Source organism: Oratosquilla oratoria, chromosome 23 (assembly GCF_046742065.1).
Source record: "Oratosquilla oratoria isolate Oo_2021 chromosome 23, ASM4674206v1, whole genome shotgun sequence".
Taxonomy (NCBI): domain Eukaryota; kingdom Metazoa; phylum Arthropoda; class Malacostraca; order Stomatopoda; family Squillidae; genus Oratosquilla; species Oratosquilla oratoria.
The window spans coordinates 5,250,521-5,266,167 of NC_134799.1; the positions used below are offsets into that span (position 1 = coordinate 5,250,521).

Below are 15,647 nucleotides of genomic sequence, written 5' to 3' on the forward strand. Positions count from 1 at the left end.
TTAGTAAATCTGTTATTTTTTGTATTAAATTGGTTTTCTAAAAAAAAGTGTCAAGAATACCTAGATTACTTTGGACCACACAAGTCTTGTTTAACATCAACCTCAATCTTTTCACTCCTTCACCTAGCAACATCAATCTTCTAAGGCATGACAATTATATTTGGCTGAGGCTCAATATTTTTTACGTGGTTTATGCAGGAATGAATGAAATGGGTGGGGGAATTACTGTCCAGTGTCTAGCCACCTTAATATGCAGGTGGGTAATGGTGTGTGTGTGTGTGTGGAAGGGGAAGGTGGTGGGTTACAGCAATCGGGGACTCTGATCTTTTCCTCACCCAAATAAAATTGTCTGGTGTTAAACATAACCAAAACCAATGAAGTAAATAACTGGGCTGAAGGAGTTAAGTCTAATTTATACTTGCATACTGAAAGCTCAAGAGTTTATACACAGACACTGTATGGGCCTGAAACCCAACATGACCCAGCCAGTACAGAGGCAAGCATGTGGGTGCAAGCTGGCTATTCCTGACACTGCGAGTAACCTGACATACTTTTAAGTAACAAGACAAGCTCACACTTCTTGGTAAAAGACTGGGTTAAGAGCCTCCAGACTGACAGTGGGGTTCATACGTTGGGTAAGAAGTAAAGTGTTCACTCAGTGTGGGTGTGGGTAGATACAAAATACAGCAAGACCTCATTCACCCGACGGTGCTACAATGCTGGCTCCTGAGCTGAATCTAGCTTATGGCAAGTGAATACAGAAAGCACAAAAAGTTCAACACAGACAAATGAATCAAAGAAATCATGTGTTAAATGAAAGAGGGAATTTGGGTGTGTGGGTAAAAACCAGTTACCAAAAACTACACAGAAGGAAGTGGAAAAAGGGAGACAGGAAAATGACAACTGTTTCCTTGGTTCCAAAGACTGGAAACCCACAACTCTACAGTAGCAGACAACAGTCCTTATGCCCTCCCACTAATTTCTCTAAAATAAAACTCTGCATTAATGTGGGTTTGTTTCTTGGTTGGGGAAAAGGTCTTTTGGAATATGTATGTTGTTTCTATGTCACTGGATAGCAAAAAAAACTAAAGTCCCTTTCCTCCACCTCAGCCTTGTACACTCTTGCTGGACTTTCTTCACTCATTCTTTCCATATGCCCAAACCATCCCAGTATTCTTTGATCTACACTACAATAACACATATGTACACCAAATGCTCCCTCTTACAGGGGCAGTGGCCAAGTTGAAGCACACCCCCATCCAAAAATCCATTTGCTGTCCCTTCCATCTCATCTCTTTGTGGATGACAGATCATCCATGTCTTCCACCCACTGCTATGATAATAATACATGTACCAAAGGCCTTATCCCCCTCTTATGGGGGAGTGGCCAAGTCAAAGCATACACCCAGCCTACACACATCCAGACACTCAATTCATGTCCCTCACACCCTAGCACCTTGTGGATAATGGGCCATTCCTATTTCCTGCTTGGTTTAGCATTGTTACAGGACAATATCATAATAATGACAATACATATACCAAAAGATTTTTTACCCTTCATAAAGGGCACGCACACACCCTTCATCCATCCAACACCCATCCATTGCCTGGGTCAGAAGCAATGCAACAAGACAACACCCCCACAGCAGGACCTGGCAGCAGAATCCAATTTACCTCCACTAATTCATTATATGGTAACCCTCCCCCTCATTCAGTAGAGAATCTTACATAGCAGACAAGAATAAATCCCTAATAATAACAATTGTTAGTCCTAGTTTCACTGACTGGAAACCTGCAGTTCCACTGCAGCTGGCAATAATCCTTGGGTCTTCCCACTCCGGGCTTTGGACTGACGTCTGCATTGAAATAGTATGGGACAGTTGTAAGTCTACAAGTCAATGGCTTATAGTAGTAGGGAAAGAGCAGTTGCTGGTTGTCAGCAGGGACATGGTTCTCTGCTTACAGGATCACCTTGTGCAGGTGCCCGTCATTGGTCCTATACAGTGAATAACCTAATTAAAGCAAGGGGACTCCCTATTAATCTAATTAGCAAGTAACCACACTTAAGGAGTGAAAGGAGAAGAATGAAAGAATCTTTTAGTATAAACATACTCTTTACTTGAACTGGACCATATAGCAAATTACTCTAAAGCGAGGCCCCATTCTTGTACAAGGGGAAAGTGGGGGAGGAGGGAGGAAGGGAGAGAGAAAAAAAGTAAGCAAGAAAGAGAGCGAGAGAGAACCTCCACTTCACTAATGGAAATTCCTCTTCTACCTACCTAGACTCTTTCAGTACCTATGAGGGGGCTAGATACCTTGAACCACCACTGCAGAACCAGCCAGCAGCAAACTCTCTTGTTAACAGCACAATGTGTACAACTGAAGTGTGCAAAACCATTAGGCTGCTCGGTACATATTAGCAGCAAAACAAGGACCTTAGTAAAAGCAATACAAAAATTCTTAACTGACAACTCTTTAAGGCATGAAAATTTGGGAGATTACAAGGCCACTCCACATTTCAAGGTCTTCACTGTACAAATGGTGCCATTTGCTGAAGCCCAACATGAGAGCCCACACAGCCCCGTCTCTGCTTTGAACAGAAACAGAACCTTTTGGTCATTCACAAAACCCTGTATTTACAACCATGCTGATACTCCTTTCCCTCATGGAATGGACAAATAATTTAATCAGTTATGAAATGGAAAAACTATCTTTGCTAGGAGCAAGCCACTCCAATGCAGCACATAATACGAGCCTAAGGCTTTGATGACATGGATCAAGTCCTTGTTGTTGTGCTTCCTGTCACATCCCTACTGTAGATGATGCACCATGACTGGCTAGACCAATCACCATTTGAACCCTCTTCTTAAATAATATTTCTAAGAATCTGTCAGGTCAGGTCAACATAACTTACAAAAGTTAGAGGAACACGAAAGAATATCTGACAACTAAGATTTTCTGCACATTCAACAAGTACAACAAATATGACAAAAACATAGTAAAGTTATATGGAAAATCCAGCAAAATCTTGCTGGTAAATCTTTTTGACCAATCAATCCCCACCTTCACAGTTTCAATTAAATCTATGATGAGATGGCCAACTTTCCATCAATGAGTTGGGGCCAGGACCCAAATACATATGAAATCTTCCATGATGAAACTCTGTACATCAAACCCTTTCCCTTCCCTGTCCAGCAGATGATGAGATGCAAGAGAGCATCAATAAGATGGTAGGATGTGGTGGCGATATGGTGTACATAAATACTGTGAACACTCTTCTTAAAGGTGTCATTTTTGCCCCACAAGGCTTAAGACTATGTACATTTAACAAAATGCCGATCCTTTCAGGAATTTTTCTTTCATTTTTAGTGACTTACACAAGAAAACCCAAACCAAATATGACACTGATCTCTACACTCCAATAGATGAGGGAACAAGAAACAATACCATAATGTACACCACAGCATTTCTTGGCACCACTTCTGACACTTCTTTTGTAGACCTACAGAAAAACTAGTACAAAACACCCTTGAACAACACCATTTAATCCTTTTCACTTTCTAAGCCAATGACAAAGGATTAAGATAAGAGAGTGCTATGTACTAATCCCACTGTGGTCTATTCAACTCATCTGTTGAGAGATGAAGTAGTCCTGTTGTCAAAACAGTAAAACATCCTGTTATTCAGAATTTAATCTGCCTCACAGCAATGATCTCCTGCATAAAAAAAAAAAAAATAAAGTAACCTATAGTTCATCCCTGTCAAGCAGTGTGTAACGATTCTTTGACGGTGCCAACTTCTTGAAGGTGGATTCTGGGGGCGTGGTTGGCCGTTTAGTTGTCGTCGTGTCGTCACTGCCAGCGTCCTGCGCCTCCTGTTGATATCAAGCCGTGTCAACAAGGAATAGGCATATAAGTACTATGGTACATTCCCCTTTTATTAATTAAATCAGCCACAACCTGGTTATGGAGGACTAAAACCCCATTCCTCCCATTACATATGAATAACCAACTGAACACCAAAAACTACTCCAGCAACATACTACTAAAACATTCTAATCATCCTACCCACTACAATGCAATAAATTTTTAATCCATTGGCCCTGGTCCTTCTTGCAGAAGACCTGTGGCCTTCAGGTAACTGGCAACAATGTAGCCATATAAAAACACACACTTGAAACATAAGAAAAGCATTCCTGAAACCAACCACCAAGTTCCATACTGTCTGATTCAACCAAGAAATCCCTCCCATTACAAGCAAGAACCACACTGGCTTGACTGCATTCAAGCCATCAACCAGCACTGAATCAGTATCAATACACAATAGACCTGCCCTGGATGCAACCATCACACGGAAGACACAGAAAACCTCATCCCACACTAGCTTATTCTGGCCTCACCCAGTGAGTGACACCATATCTTTTCCTTGAGTGACTTTTAGGTCTATCTATTGCTGCTGTTGGTTCCTGAGGGGTTGTAGGTCTTCCCCAAGAGAAACCTGTGGCAATAGATGGACCAATTTCATTATACGGAAACTCTCCGACTTGGAATAATTTACGAAGCAAATGAGAACAACCACCATTTGGGTGGCAAGATCCTTTTCTCCATTCACTCCTATTGTTTTTATTCTCTCTCAGACCACATGTGAGACTTCTGATAAACAGTTATCATCCTCCTGGATAAGAGTTCAGTGCTGACCTATGGGTAAAGCCGTAACCTTGCACACACCACATACTCATCCCTTGCTCATGGGGGATAGTAACATTTTGCAGTAATTAATTGAGATTTCATGCCCTAAAAGGGGTATGAACTTAGTATTGAACCATAATGGCTCACGACACCAGCAAGCTGTATTGAACTAATTGTAATATACAGGACTGCCTGTGCATGCCCACCAACAAGATTGTATGTGCAACGAGTAAGCATACATTATTGTCATGATACCACTTAAGAGAAGGGGGTAGTGAAAATATCCTTACCTCTGTAGGGGCTTCTGTGCTGTCAGGATCAGGGCCATAGTGGAATTCCCTGTGTAGCTTGCCACTGTATAGGTCTCCCAAGAACTGCTTCATTTTGCCAGGAGTTTCCATTTCATTATAATCTGTTGGAACAAAACAAAATGTTTAATTACATGTGGTGTGTTGCCATGTATTTTTATGGTACACCTTAAATACAGTCACTTGCATGAGGGAACGGAGAGGAGGGGTCATCGATTTAATGAAGTGGCCTTGTTGTGAATATGCTGTGTCTTGCGACACTGCTTCTGACCCAGGGTAGTGGGTGAGATGCTGGGATGACCTGTCATCCAGGAGGAGCCAAGTTAATAGGGAGTGGGGGGTGAAGGAGGTGTTGAGTAAGAGGAGCAAGGACGGGAGAAGGCAGGAGATAGAGATGAGTGGAGAATGGCTGTGTATAGATGATACTGTTATGCAAGGAGGTGAGGAGTACGGGGTGCTTATGTGTCAATGATATTTTAAGACAGCCTAAAGGGATTTCTCCTCATCTTCTCTTTTTCTGAACGAGGGGACGGAAACGGGGGGGGGTCACCAAGTAAGTAAAGCAGCAGCCTTGCTGTGGATGTACTGTGTCTTGTTACATTGCTTCTGACCCAGGGCAGTGGGCATGATGTAAGGATGACCTGTCATCCAGGAGGAGCCAAGATAAGAGGAAGGGAGGTGTGTGTATGTAAATATATATATACAAAATAAAATTCCATAAAGGATTATTGATGAAGGAACAGTAAAGTCTAACAACATGGGACAACTTAAGGTCAAAAGTGACCACTGGGACTGCAGAGATAGAACCCTATGATCATAGCTCTTATCCTGTACACAACTAGTAAATACAACAGATAATGAATATCCCCTTTGCCAGGCAGCCTCACATATTATCAAGCATATATCTATAGACTGTTCAGTACCAACAGCACACAGACATGATTGCAACATAACGGGTGAAAGGCCTCTGGCAACAGCCTACAGGCGTTGCGTCTACCATAACGCCATTGTCATAATCTATTTTGTTTTATGCATAACAACAACTCACCTGGGAAGAGGTACATGTGTCTGAAGGAGTCAATGGCAATGAGAGGGAGGTCCTTCTTGCTCTTGCCTAGGTGATGAAGTGGGTGGGCAAACTGCACTCCATCAGCCGTCAAGAAGTTTACATTTTCTATGGACATGAAATAAAACAAGACAAATGAGAATAAAGTAAACACAAATATACTGAAGAGTACATAATTAGTAGAAAAACCTAAGGGAGCTTTCTGACAAGACTGGTCAGCTGCTGAAAACCCCCTCCTTTCCTTACACCCTTCACATTCAAAAAATCCCCAAAACACTATCCATGTTACCTTTATTGCACTTATTTTCATTAACATTGTCCATCAGCACCATTTACTTTTCCTCTCTACCCAATTCAAACACACCCACCCTACATCTTTATTCTTTTCAATTTATCTGTCAAACTCCTAACCTACTTTACATCTGCTCACCTTTTTGCTTCCCTTACTTTGTTCTTTGCTTACCTATTTTCTGTACCTCTCATATGCTTTCCTAAATCTATTCTGCAAGTAATCCTCATAAGCTTGTATCTCTTTCACCATTACCTTCACATCTTCACCTCACCATTCACTACCTCCCACCCCTTTCCTCCAACCTCAACTTTTCCTCAATTCTCCATTTCCCTTCTATATACCAAGATATTTTTCTCCTTTATAAAAGAGGTATCCAAGTCAAAGGCACATACTTTCTCCCACCCATTCCACTCCTGCCCACCACCCTTTCCCCCCTCTCATTTTAGCTCCTCATGGATGACAGGTCATCCCTGTATCCTGCCCACTGTCCTGGGTCAGTTTCCCTTCTACCAAATGATAATGCCCTGTTCTCTCCCCTGAAAAGATTTACAGCCAGACCTCTTTTTCAATTTTCCTTATGGGCACCACTATATAGTCCACTAATACCCTATCAACCACCCTCCCCTTCAACACCCCTTTTCAAATACACTTATGCTTATCTCTACTTACCCACTGCTATCATCAATTCCTGTTCTAAACACATCTTTTCTCCACAATAGTTCAGAACTAACACCCTGAACCTCTCTACCATTCATCTATTGGCTCATTTACTAGAGCATCAAGATTCCCTACCACCACATTTACATTCCTCCCCAAAATCTTGTTAACTAGTTTAAATAAATCAAAATTGCCTCACTTTCCTCTTCACTTTTCTCACTACCAGAACTGTATGCACTCACAAAAATATGCATCTATTCCAATTTCACCTTTGCCTACATTTTCTTTGAAGACACTTCCCTGCACTCCTCCATACATTTTTCTATTTCATCATTTAGGGGCAGAGCCTCCCTGCCACACTCCTTTTATCACTCCTGAGGTCTTCTCTAAATCACTCCCAAACTCAAACTCACCCCTCTGTTTCAATTCAGTTCCACTCAAGGTTATAATATCCTCATTGACAAACCTTTATGCATTTCTTACGAGGTCTACTACCAAACTAGTCATCTAGCATGGGCTAGAAGTTAACCACCAACTACTAGACTTAAAAAATAATGCTACTACCCAGGGAATATGCACACCATCTTATGAAGAACCTAGTTCAACTTGTGCAATCTGGAAAATTTGAGACTGAGGTTAAACAATACTTACGTTTCTGATCAGCAAGTTCTGAGTGGACAAGCTTCATGTATCTCTTGATGCTTTCTGTGTCTTCTGGTGCATGGAACAGAATAAGGAAAGGTAGGCCTTCCTCCGTCAACTCCTCTGCATTCTGTAACAGGAACCCTTTAGGTAATCAAAAGGAATGCAGGACCAATGAAATATGGACCAATAATGTGAACACATGCAAGACATGATTATAAAAATTTTTACTAGGTGATGGGTAGGTAGGTGGGCATATACACGAGTGGTAGGGGCAGATAAACAAAAGCTTAAATACCCTTTATTAAAGGAGTCAGAGTAGGCACCCACAACTAAAGATCCACTTCCACTACCCCTCCCATCTTGTCACCTTAGAATGAAGTCATCTGTTCCCTTGCTGCACAGTGAGTCAAATGCGGTGCAGCAAAATACTTTTCATCTACTGTTGGATTTACTAACAAAAAATTGTTTGGTTCCACCATTACACCATGTGGAGCCGCTCATCCCAAACTCTACATCCACTCATCCATGGAATTTATGAAGGGAACACCACCCCCTTTGGGGTGCATCATCTATATAATTTCTCTCCACACATTCCTCTATTTGCCTTACTGAAATACAATTTGTACCCAAAGCTCTTTTCACCCTGTCTATCTTTCTAGATTTTCCTCTCAAGCTTACTTCACTTCTGTTTTCCACACACTCTTCATTGGTTGTTCCTCTTTTATTTTACCCAGATGGCCAAACTACCTCAATAATTGGGTCCATCCTATAAGGCAGGTTTCTTTCAATGCCTATTCTCTACCTCACTTCCACATTTGTCACTCTCCATTCCTGAAACACCTACCATACTTCTAAAGTACCTCATCTCAAATACATTATTTGATCTTTTCAACATATCTTATGCCTCAATACACTTACATACAGTGCTGTGAGCACAATCACATACATACATATACCAAAGGCTTTTTCCCCTTTACAAGGGAGGTAGCCAAAAAGAAAAAGGCATAAAAACCATTCCCACCCGCTCCATCCCTAATACACTCCACTCCCCTCCACCCTCCACAATCACATACATACATATACCAAGGCTTTTTCCCCCTTACAAGGGAGGTAGCCAAAAAGAAAAAGGCATAGAATCACTCCCACCCATTCCATCCCTAAATACAATCCACTCCCCTCCACCCTCCCTCTCATCTTAGCACCTCCTGGATGACGGGTCATCCCTGCACCTTGTCCACTGCCCACAATCACACCATCCACTGTCCACAATCACACCGTGAAATATCTCTGCAATCATTCTTATGTATCTATTGTTCATTACTCTCTTCATTCCACTCAACCATTCACTTATTCTCCACTATGAAACTCACCTCTGCATCTGCTCCTTCATTCACTTCTACATGTGACCTCACATACTTTAAACTCCCCACTTCATCAAGCACCCTACCATTCATGCTTCCATTTAACCTGTCACTCTCAACATTCTTTGTAAACTTGAAAAAATAGCTTTAATTTGCATTCGTTCTTCTCTCCCACATTCTGCATCACTGTCACCATTTGCTTCAGTTTCTCCTATAACATCACGAGTGAAGCATCAGCCACAAATAAGAACTGGTTCACATTCCATACCCTATTCTTTGTCCACAGTTCATACCTTTACCCAGTACTCCTGCTTTACTTCCCTTAAAACTCCATCCACATGGACATCAACTAACAAAGATGACAGTACATAATCCTACATTCACCTCCAACCATTCACTCTGCTCTACTCCGAGACTCAACCCTACTTATATTTTCCCAGACCATTCCTTTTAACCTTTCCTAAACCCACCCAACTTTCCTCAACTCTTCTTATCTTGTGACTCTCCTACCTCACAAACACTATCATATCCCCAAAATTCAAACATCTCTTTCACCCATAACAGTCTCCACATCAATGTTCAATCTATCAAGCTGCCTCAAGTTTCAGTAAATGGAAAACCCACAGCCCCACAATGGCTGACACTGGTCCTCAGATCATCCCACAGATCTCCCTGGGAAGAAGACCCTTGTCTTTGTTATATTAGTGTGGGAGTGCTTCTGTCACCACCTGAAAGTGGTAGGATGAGGGGAGCAGTCATTCCATGTGAGAGTGTTGGATGTACAGCTGAAGTTGATTGTGAGGAGATTTTGGGCTCACTCTGAAGACAGTGTTGTATCTCCTGATGGTGTTCACCTTGCAGGACAACTACATGCAAGCACCCATCACTGGTCGCCAAGATGTCAATCTGTACCTGTCCAAGCTTCCCCAGTGATACTCTCCTACTTGGAAGCTCACTAGCTGAGCAGGTTAAGGCGTCATTACTTGCGGCGAAGGTCGAAGGGAAGGCGGTTTGAATCCTGCCACCAGCGGAGTTGAACCAAGGGCATGGTTCATTAAATTCCACACTACAATGTCTTCTGTAAAGGGCACCGTCCTAGCCTTCCGATGGGAGGAGTTTGTGATGTTAAACCATATCACATCACTCTCCTACTTCCTCTACATTTTCACTTAATGAGAGCTGACAACCAGAAACTGTTCCCCTCATATTGCTATAAGCTAGTGACACTAACATGACATAGGCATGAGTCCAAAAATTCTTCCCTGAACAACTCATCACTGTCTTGCACTATTCCCAGTCTGTGGCAAAATATTTCTTCCACTGCTGGTTACCTGAGACCCATAGGACCTACAACAGATTGTTTGACCAATTCCCAGAGATTTAGGAGGGGGCTGAAGACTGTTACCTGCCATAATGGGCTCATGGGTTTCTTGTCGGTCAAACCTCAGATAATCATCACTCACCTGGAATGTGATTTCCCGCACTAGTGGGATGCATCGTTCCGTGACCCAGATGGACACTTCATCATAGCTGAACAGAGAACCAGTGAAGGCTTCGTCTTCTTGGGAAATTGAGGCTTTGAAGGCAATAAGACTCTGACCAGCTGGATGCATAGCCCTGCCAACATCTCTGCAAGACCAAGCACAAAGAAACCAATGGTTAGCACATGTACAAGTAATCTCATGGACAGATGTTGGGACGGTCACCTCCCTGTTGAGTTTTTACCCTTACACATGCAGCCCATTGTCTATAGGCAAGAGCCCCAAGACCCAGGATCACTGTCGTCTTTTACAGTTTTTCATACATAAAAAACTGACGACCAGTAACTATTCTTTCCTTTCTACTAGCTTGTGACACATACAGCTGTACACTTACAAAACATCATACACAAAAAATAAAACATTTATTCTCACAGATTTATGGGTAGGCCCAAGAACCAGTTCTGGCTGTTGGTCTATGGGTTACCAGTCAAAGAAACCTGTGATACCAATTGCCTGATTGAACAATACATACATTTACCAAGGGCTTTTTTCCCCCTTACAAGGGAGGTAACCAAGTCAAAAGGCATAAATCCACTCCCACCCATTTCATCCTCACATACTCCACTCCCATTTACCACCCCTCCCTCCCTCTTATCTTGGGTCCTTCTGGGTGACGGGTCATCCCTGCATCTCACCCACTGCCCTGGGTCAGAAGCAATGTAGCAAGACACAGCACATCCACAGCAAGACAGTTTCATTTGATCAGCAACACCCATTCTCCATTCCCTCTTGCAGAAAGAGAGAAGTTGGTGCTTGAACAAGTATACCTTCATTTACATTCTCTTGATGGAGATGAGGGGACTTAAGGGTTTTGAAAATGGGCTGCAGGTCAATGGTTCCCTCTGCCATACACCTTGCAGGATCACCACTAACAGGTACCCATTGTCAGTTCTGTACATATGAACAGAATAGGCAATCATCCTTTACACATGAGAAAGACGAGGAATACCAGCAAAGCTCTGAGAGGTATGGGATGTAAAGATGAACAAGAAATAGAAGAAAATTTAAACTTTAGGGGAGGGGGGCTCACCATACAATGAAGCAGTGGGGGGGGGGGGGTAAATAAGGTCTAGAAGCGTCCTGTCTGGGGACAAAAATTACCCTTCATTCATTGACATGGAATGTAAACATCCCTCACCTCCATCTAGAGTTTGCTGCCCCCAAGAGGCTAACACTCAGGAATGTACTTATAAAACCTTTCGCCAGCCTTGGCGAGTGCTCTCTACTATCATGAAATAACTTACTACAAAATAACTTCAGTAGCTATACTTATGGAAACTAGATTTTATAGATTACCTATTAAGACACTGCCTAGTAAAGGCCTTATGGTCTCTTGCAATCTCTACCATTCTTAAATACATCTCTATCAACTTCATCAATATTTCTCCCACCTTTTCATATTAGGAGAGCTAAGAAGGAACTACTCCATCCTCCATCTACTTTCAGCTAAAGACAAGGAAACAGTTCCACATTAATACAACTAATGGCAGTCCAAAGTTTCTTGCCAGACCCTGTGGGGTATAGGTTTCCAATTGGTGAAACTCAATGAAATATTGTTATTATCATTGATATATGTCGTTTGATTTCTTAGTCAAGCTGTGCTGCTGTGGTTGTATTGTGCCTTGCTGCACTGCTTCTGATCCAAGCAGTGGGCAGGAGACAGGGATGACCGTTCATCCATGAGGAGCTACGATGAGAGGGAAACAAGGTTGGTGGATTGGAGTGGAATGGGTGGAAGTGGGTGTGTGCCTTGACTTGCCTACTTCCCTTATAAGGGGGAAAAAACCCTTGGTATATAGATAGATATATGCATCTTTCCATGGTTTGGACACATGGAAAGAATGAGTGAAGAAAGACTAGTAAAAGAGGTATGGAAGGCAGATGTGGAGGGAGTGAACATGAAGGGACGTCCTAGGATGAGGTGGATGGATGGGGTGAAGGGGGCTTTGGGGAAGAGGGGAATGTCTGTTGAGGAAGGACGGGAGAGGACAGAAGACAGGGGTGAATGGAGAATGGTTGTGATGCATGAGGTGGAATGGGCGGGGGGATGGGGGGTGTGGTAGTATGTGTGAGCAAATTTTGACGCAGCCCGAAGGGATTTCTCCCTGTCTTCTCCTTTTATGCATGGGGGGTCGCCTATTTAATGAAGCGGCCTTGCTGTGGATGTGCTGTGTCTTGCGACACTGCTTCTGACCCAGGGCAGTGGACAAGGTGCAGGGATGACCTGTCATCCGGGAGGTGCTAAGATGGGAGGGAGGGTGGAGGGGTGTGGAGTGTGTTCAGGGATGGAATGGGTGGGAATGATTTTATGCCTTTTCCTTTTTGGCTACCTCCCTTGTAAGGGGGAAAAAGCCTTGGTATATGTATGTATATGCATCTGCAATACATGCAACTAGAAGCTGTAGATCTCATGACAATTCTTCTTACCCAACGGCTGCCATGAACTGACAGTCCTCCTTGAGGTTTGTGGCCACTTTTTTAAATATCTGGTATTCTGGTGCTTCAAGAGTTTCAAAATATCCTATTACCATCCGCTTCTTTTCCTGAAAGAAAACGATCATGAGATTTTTCTTGCAAAACGTGTTAAAATTAAGAAAAGAACTATTATCTACAAACAACTTTTGAACATTTTGGTAAACATGACTGGGAGCATGACGACATGTTTGACTAGTCCTATAAATTATTATCATCATCATCAAAACCCTGCAGACACCAGCCCCACCGAAAAATTCCTTCAAAGTAAAGAAAGAACCAAATAGTATAAATGTGTCCAGGTCACCATCCACCATTTTCGCCATACTAATGCAGAATATGGTCACAGAATTTTTTTTATCACAGATATAACCATCACACAGGGATCACCTTGACACGAGAGGCACACAAACACTTGCCACAGCCTCCACAAACACAGCACACCTACTACACAAAGGATTACAAAGGATTACAAAGGCAAAGCATGCCGACAGGAGACCTTTTGATCCATATCTAGGTCGGATGCACACACAAAAAAAAAAAAAAAAAAAAAAAAAAAAAAAAAAAAAAAAAAAAAAAAAAAAAAAAAAAAAAAAAAAAAAAAAAAATATCATATTAATAATAAATTAAAACTATAACAAGGTAAATAACAATTAAAATACATAAATAAATGCATTGGTATAGTTGAATAACAAACAAACAGGTAAATAGTAAATGATAATAAATTGACATATAACTAATAATAAATGAAAATCAGACAGACAAATTACAACAAAACAAAAACAAATAATATAACATAAATTATAATAATTACAGCATCTTACTTAGGTATTTATCTAAATGATTCTTAAAGCTTCGAACTGAACTACATTGCACTACCTGTGCAGGAAGTTTATTCCATTCATTAACTACACGGTTGGCAAAGTTGTTTCTACCTACTTCCAAATTGAATCTATTTCCGGACAGTTTGAGACCATTGTTTCTTGTCTGATTCTCATTCAATGTGAAAATTTTGTCACTTTTGATGTTGTCAATTCCCTTTAAAATCTTAAAGACCTGTATCAAGTCACCTCTGAGTCTACGCTTTTTTAGGGAAAACAGATTCATGTGCTTAAGTCGATTTTCGTATGATTTATTTTTGATATTTGGAATCAGTTTTGTGGCTCGCCGTTGTACTTTTTCCAGTCTGTCAATGTCTTTAATGAGATTCGGTGACCATACGGAAACAGCATATTCCAAATGTGGACGAACTAACGATTTATATAGCTTGTTAATGAGTGATGGACTTTTGAAATCAAAAGATCGCGCAATCAATCCCAGAATCTTATTTGCTTTCTCAGAGGCTGAAATACACTGCTTGGATGATTTGAGGTCGTTACTGATAATTACGCCGAGATCTTTTTCACTATCCACTTTTGTTAACGAATTTCCAAATAACTTGTAATCGTACTTGCTGTTATTTTTACCTATGTGCATTACCTTGCATTTACTTGTATTAAATTTCATTAGCCACTTTTCAGACCATTGCTGTAATTGATCTAAATCTTCTTGAATATCTAATTGGTTTGAGTGATCATTTGCCACTCCGCACAGTTTTGTATCATCAGCAAATTTGGAAACAGTAGATTTTAGTCCATGGTCTATATCATTTATATATACTATGAATAGAAGTGGCCCAAGAACGGAACCCTGAGGAAATCCACTTGCAACACTTTTCCATCCAGAAGTTTTTCCATTTAAAACAACTCTCTGTTTTCGACCTTTCAACCAATTACTAGTCCAACCTAATAGGCTACCACTTATTCCATGCAAAGCTAATTTAGTAAGTAGTCTTTCGTGTGGGACGGTATCAAAAGCTTTTGCAAAGTCTAGATATATTAAATCTATATTGTTTCTTTTGTCATAATTCGAGACAACTGTGTTGTAGAATTCGAGTAAGTTAGTCACGCAAGAACGTTTCCGTCTGAAACCATGTTGGCTATCATTTATCAAACGGTTACTTTCTAAATGATATTCGATAGCATCTCTGATGATAGTTTCCATTATTTTTCCTACGATCGAAGTCAAACTAATAGGCCTATAGTTATTTGGTTTCTTTTTGTCAACTTTTTTGAATATGGGAGTAACGTTAGCTAGCTTCCATTCTCTTGGGACATCTCCGGATATGATGGATTTCTTGAAAATAATTTCTAATGGAACAACAATCTCATTTTTCATTTCCTTTAAGATTCTTGGATGCCAACCGTCAGGCCCTGGTGTTTTATTAACTGAGTTTGTCTATACACCTTTTAATTGTTTCTTTTGTTATATTTACCGTAGTGAGTAAGTTTACCCCAGACTTTTCACAGGTTTCAGTTTGGAATTCACTTTGAGGTGTTTCGTTTACGAATACCGAGCTAAAATAATTGTTTAAGAGATTACACATTCCTTCATTTGAATATTCAAGTTGACCGTCAGCAGATAATAGTGGACCAATGTGATTCCTAACAACCTTTTTATCTCTAATGTAACTATAGAATTCTTTGGGATTCTCTTTGGATTTCTCAGCGATGTTCATTTCGTATTGTCGTTTTCTTTTTCTTATTGTCTTTTTTAAATCTCTCTGTATTGATACATA

General features: G+C 41.1%; 1 protein-coding gene across 1 annotated transcript in view; it reads right to left on the bottom strand.

Moving 5' to 3' along the window:
- The window catches only part of ERp44 (Endoplasmic reticulum protein 44), a 32,151-nt gene continuing 16,504 nt past the window's right edge, over positions 1-15,647 (bottom strand). The window contains exons 5-10 of the mRNA XM_076206574.1: positions 12,986-13,101; positions 10,481-10,646; positions 7,663-7,783; positions 6,045-6,170; positions 4,979-5,100; positions 1-3,874 (exon numbers count right to left, since the gene is read on the bottom strand). Of these exons, the coding sequence (XP_076062689.1) occupies positions 3,746-3,874; positions 4,979-5,100; positions 6,045-6,170; positions 7,663-7,783; positions 10,481-10,646; positions 12,986-13,101 (780 nt within the window). The 3' untranslated portion in view covers positions 1-3,745. The remainder of the gene's footprint in view (positions 3,875-4,978; positions 5,101-6,044; positions 6,171-7,662; positions 7,784-10,480; positions 10,647-12,985; positions 13,102-15,647) is intronic.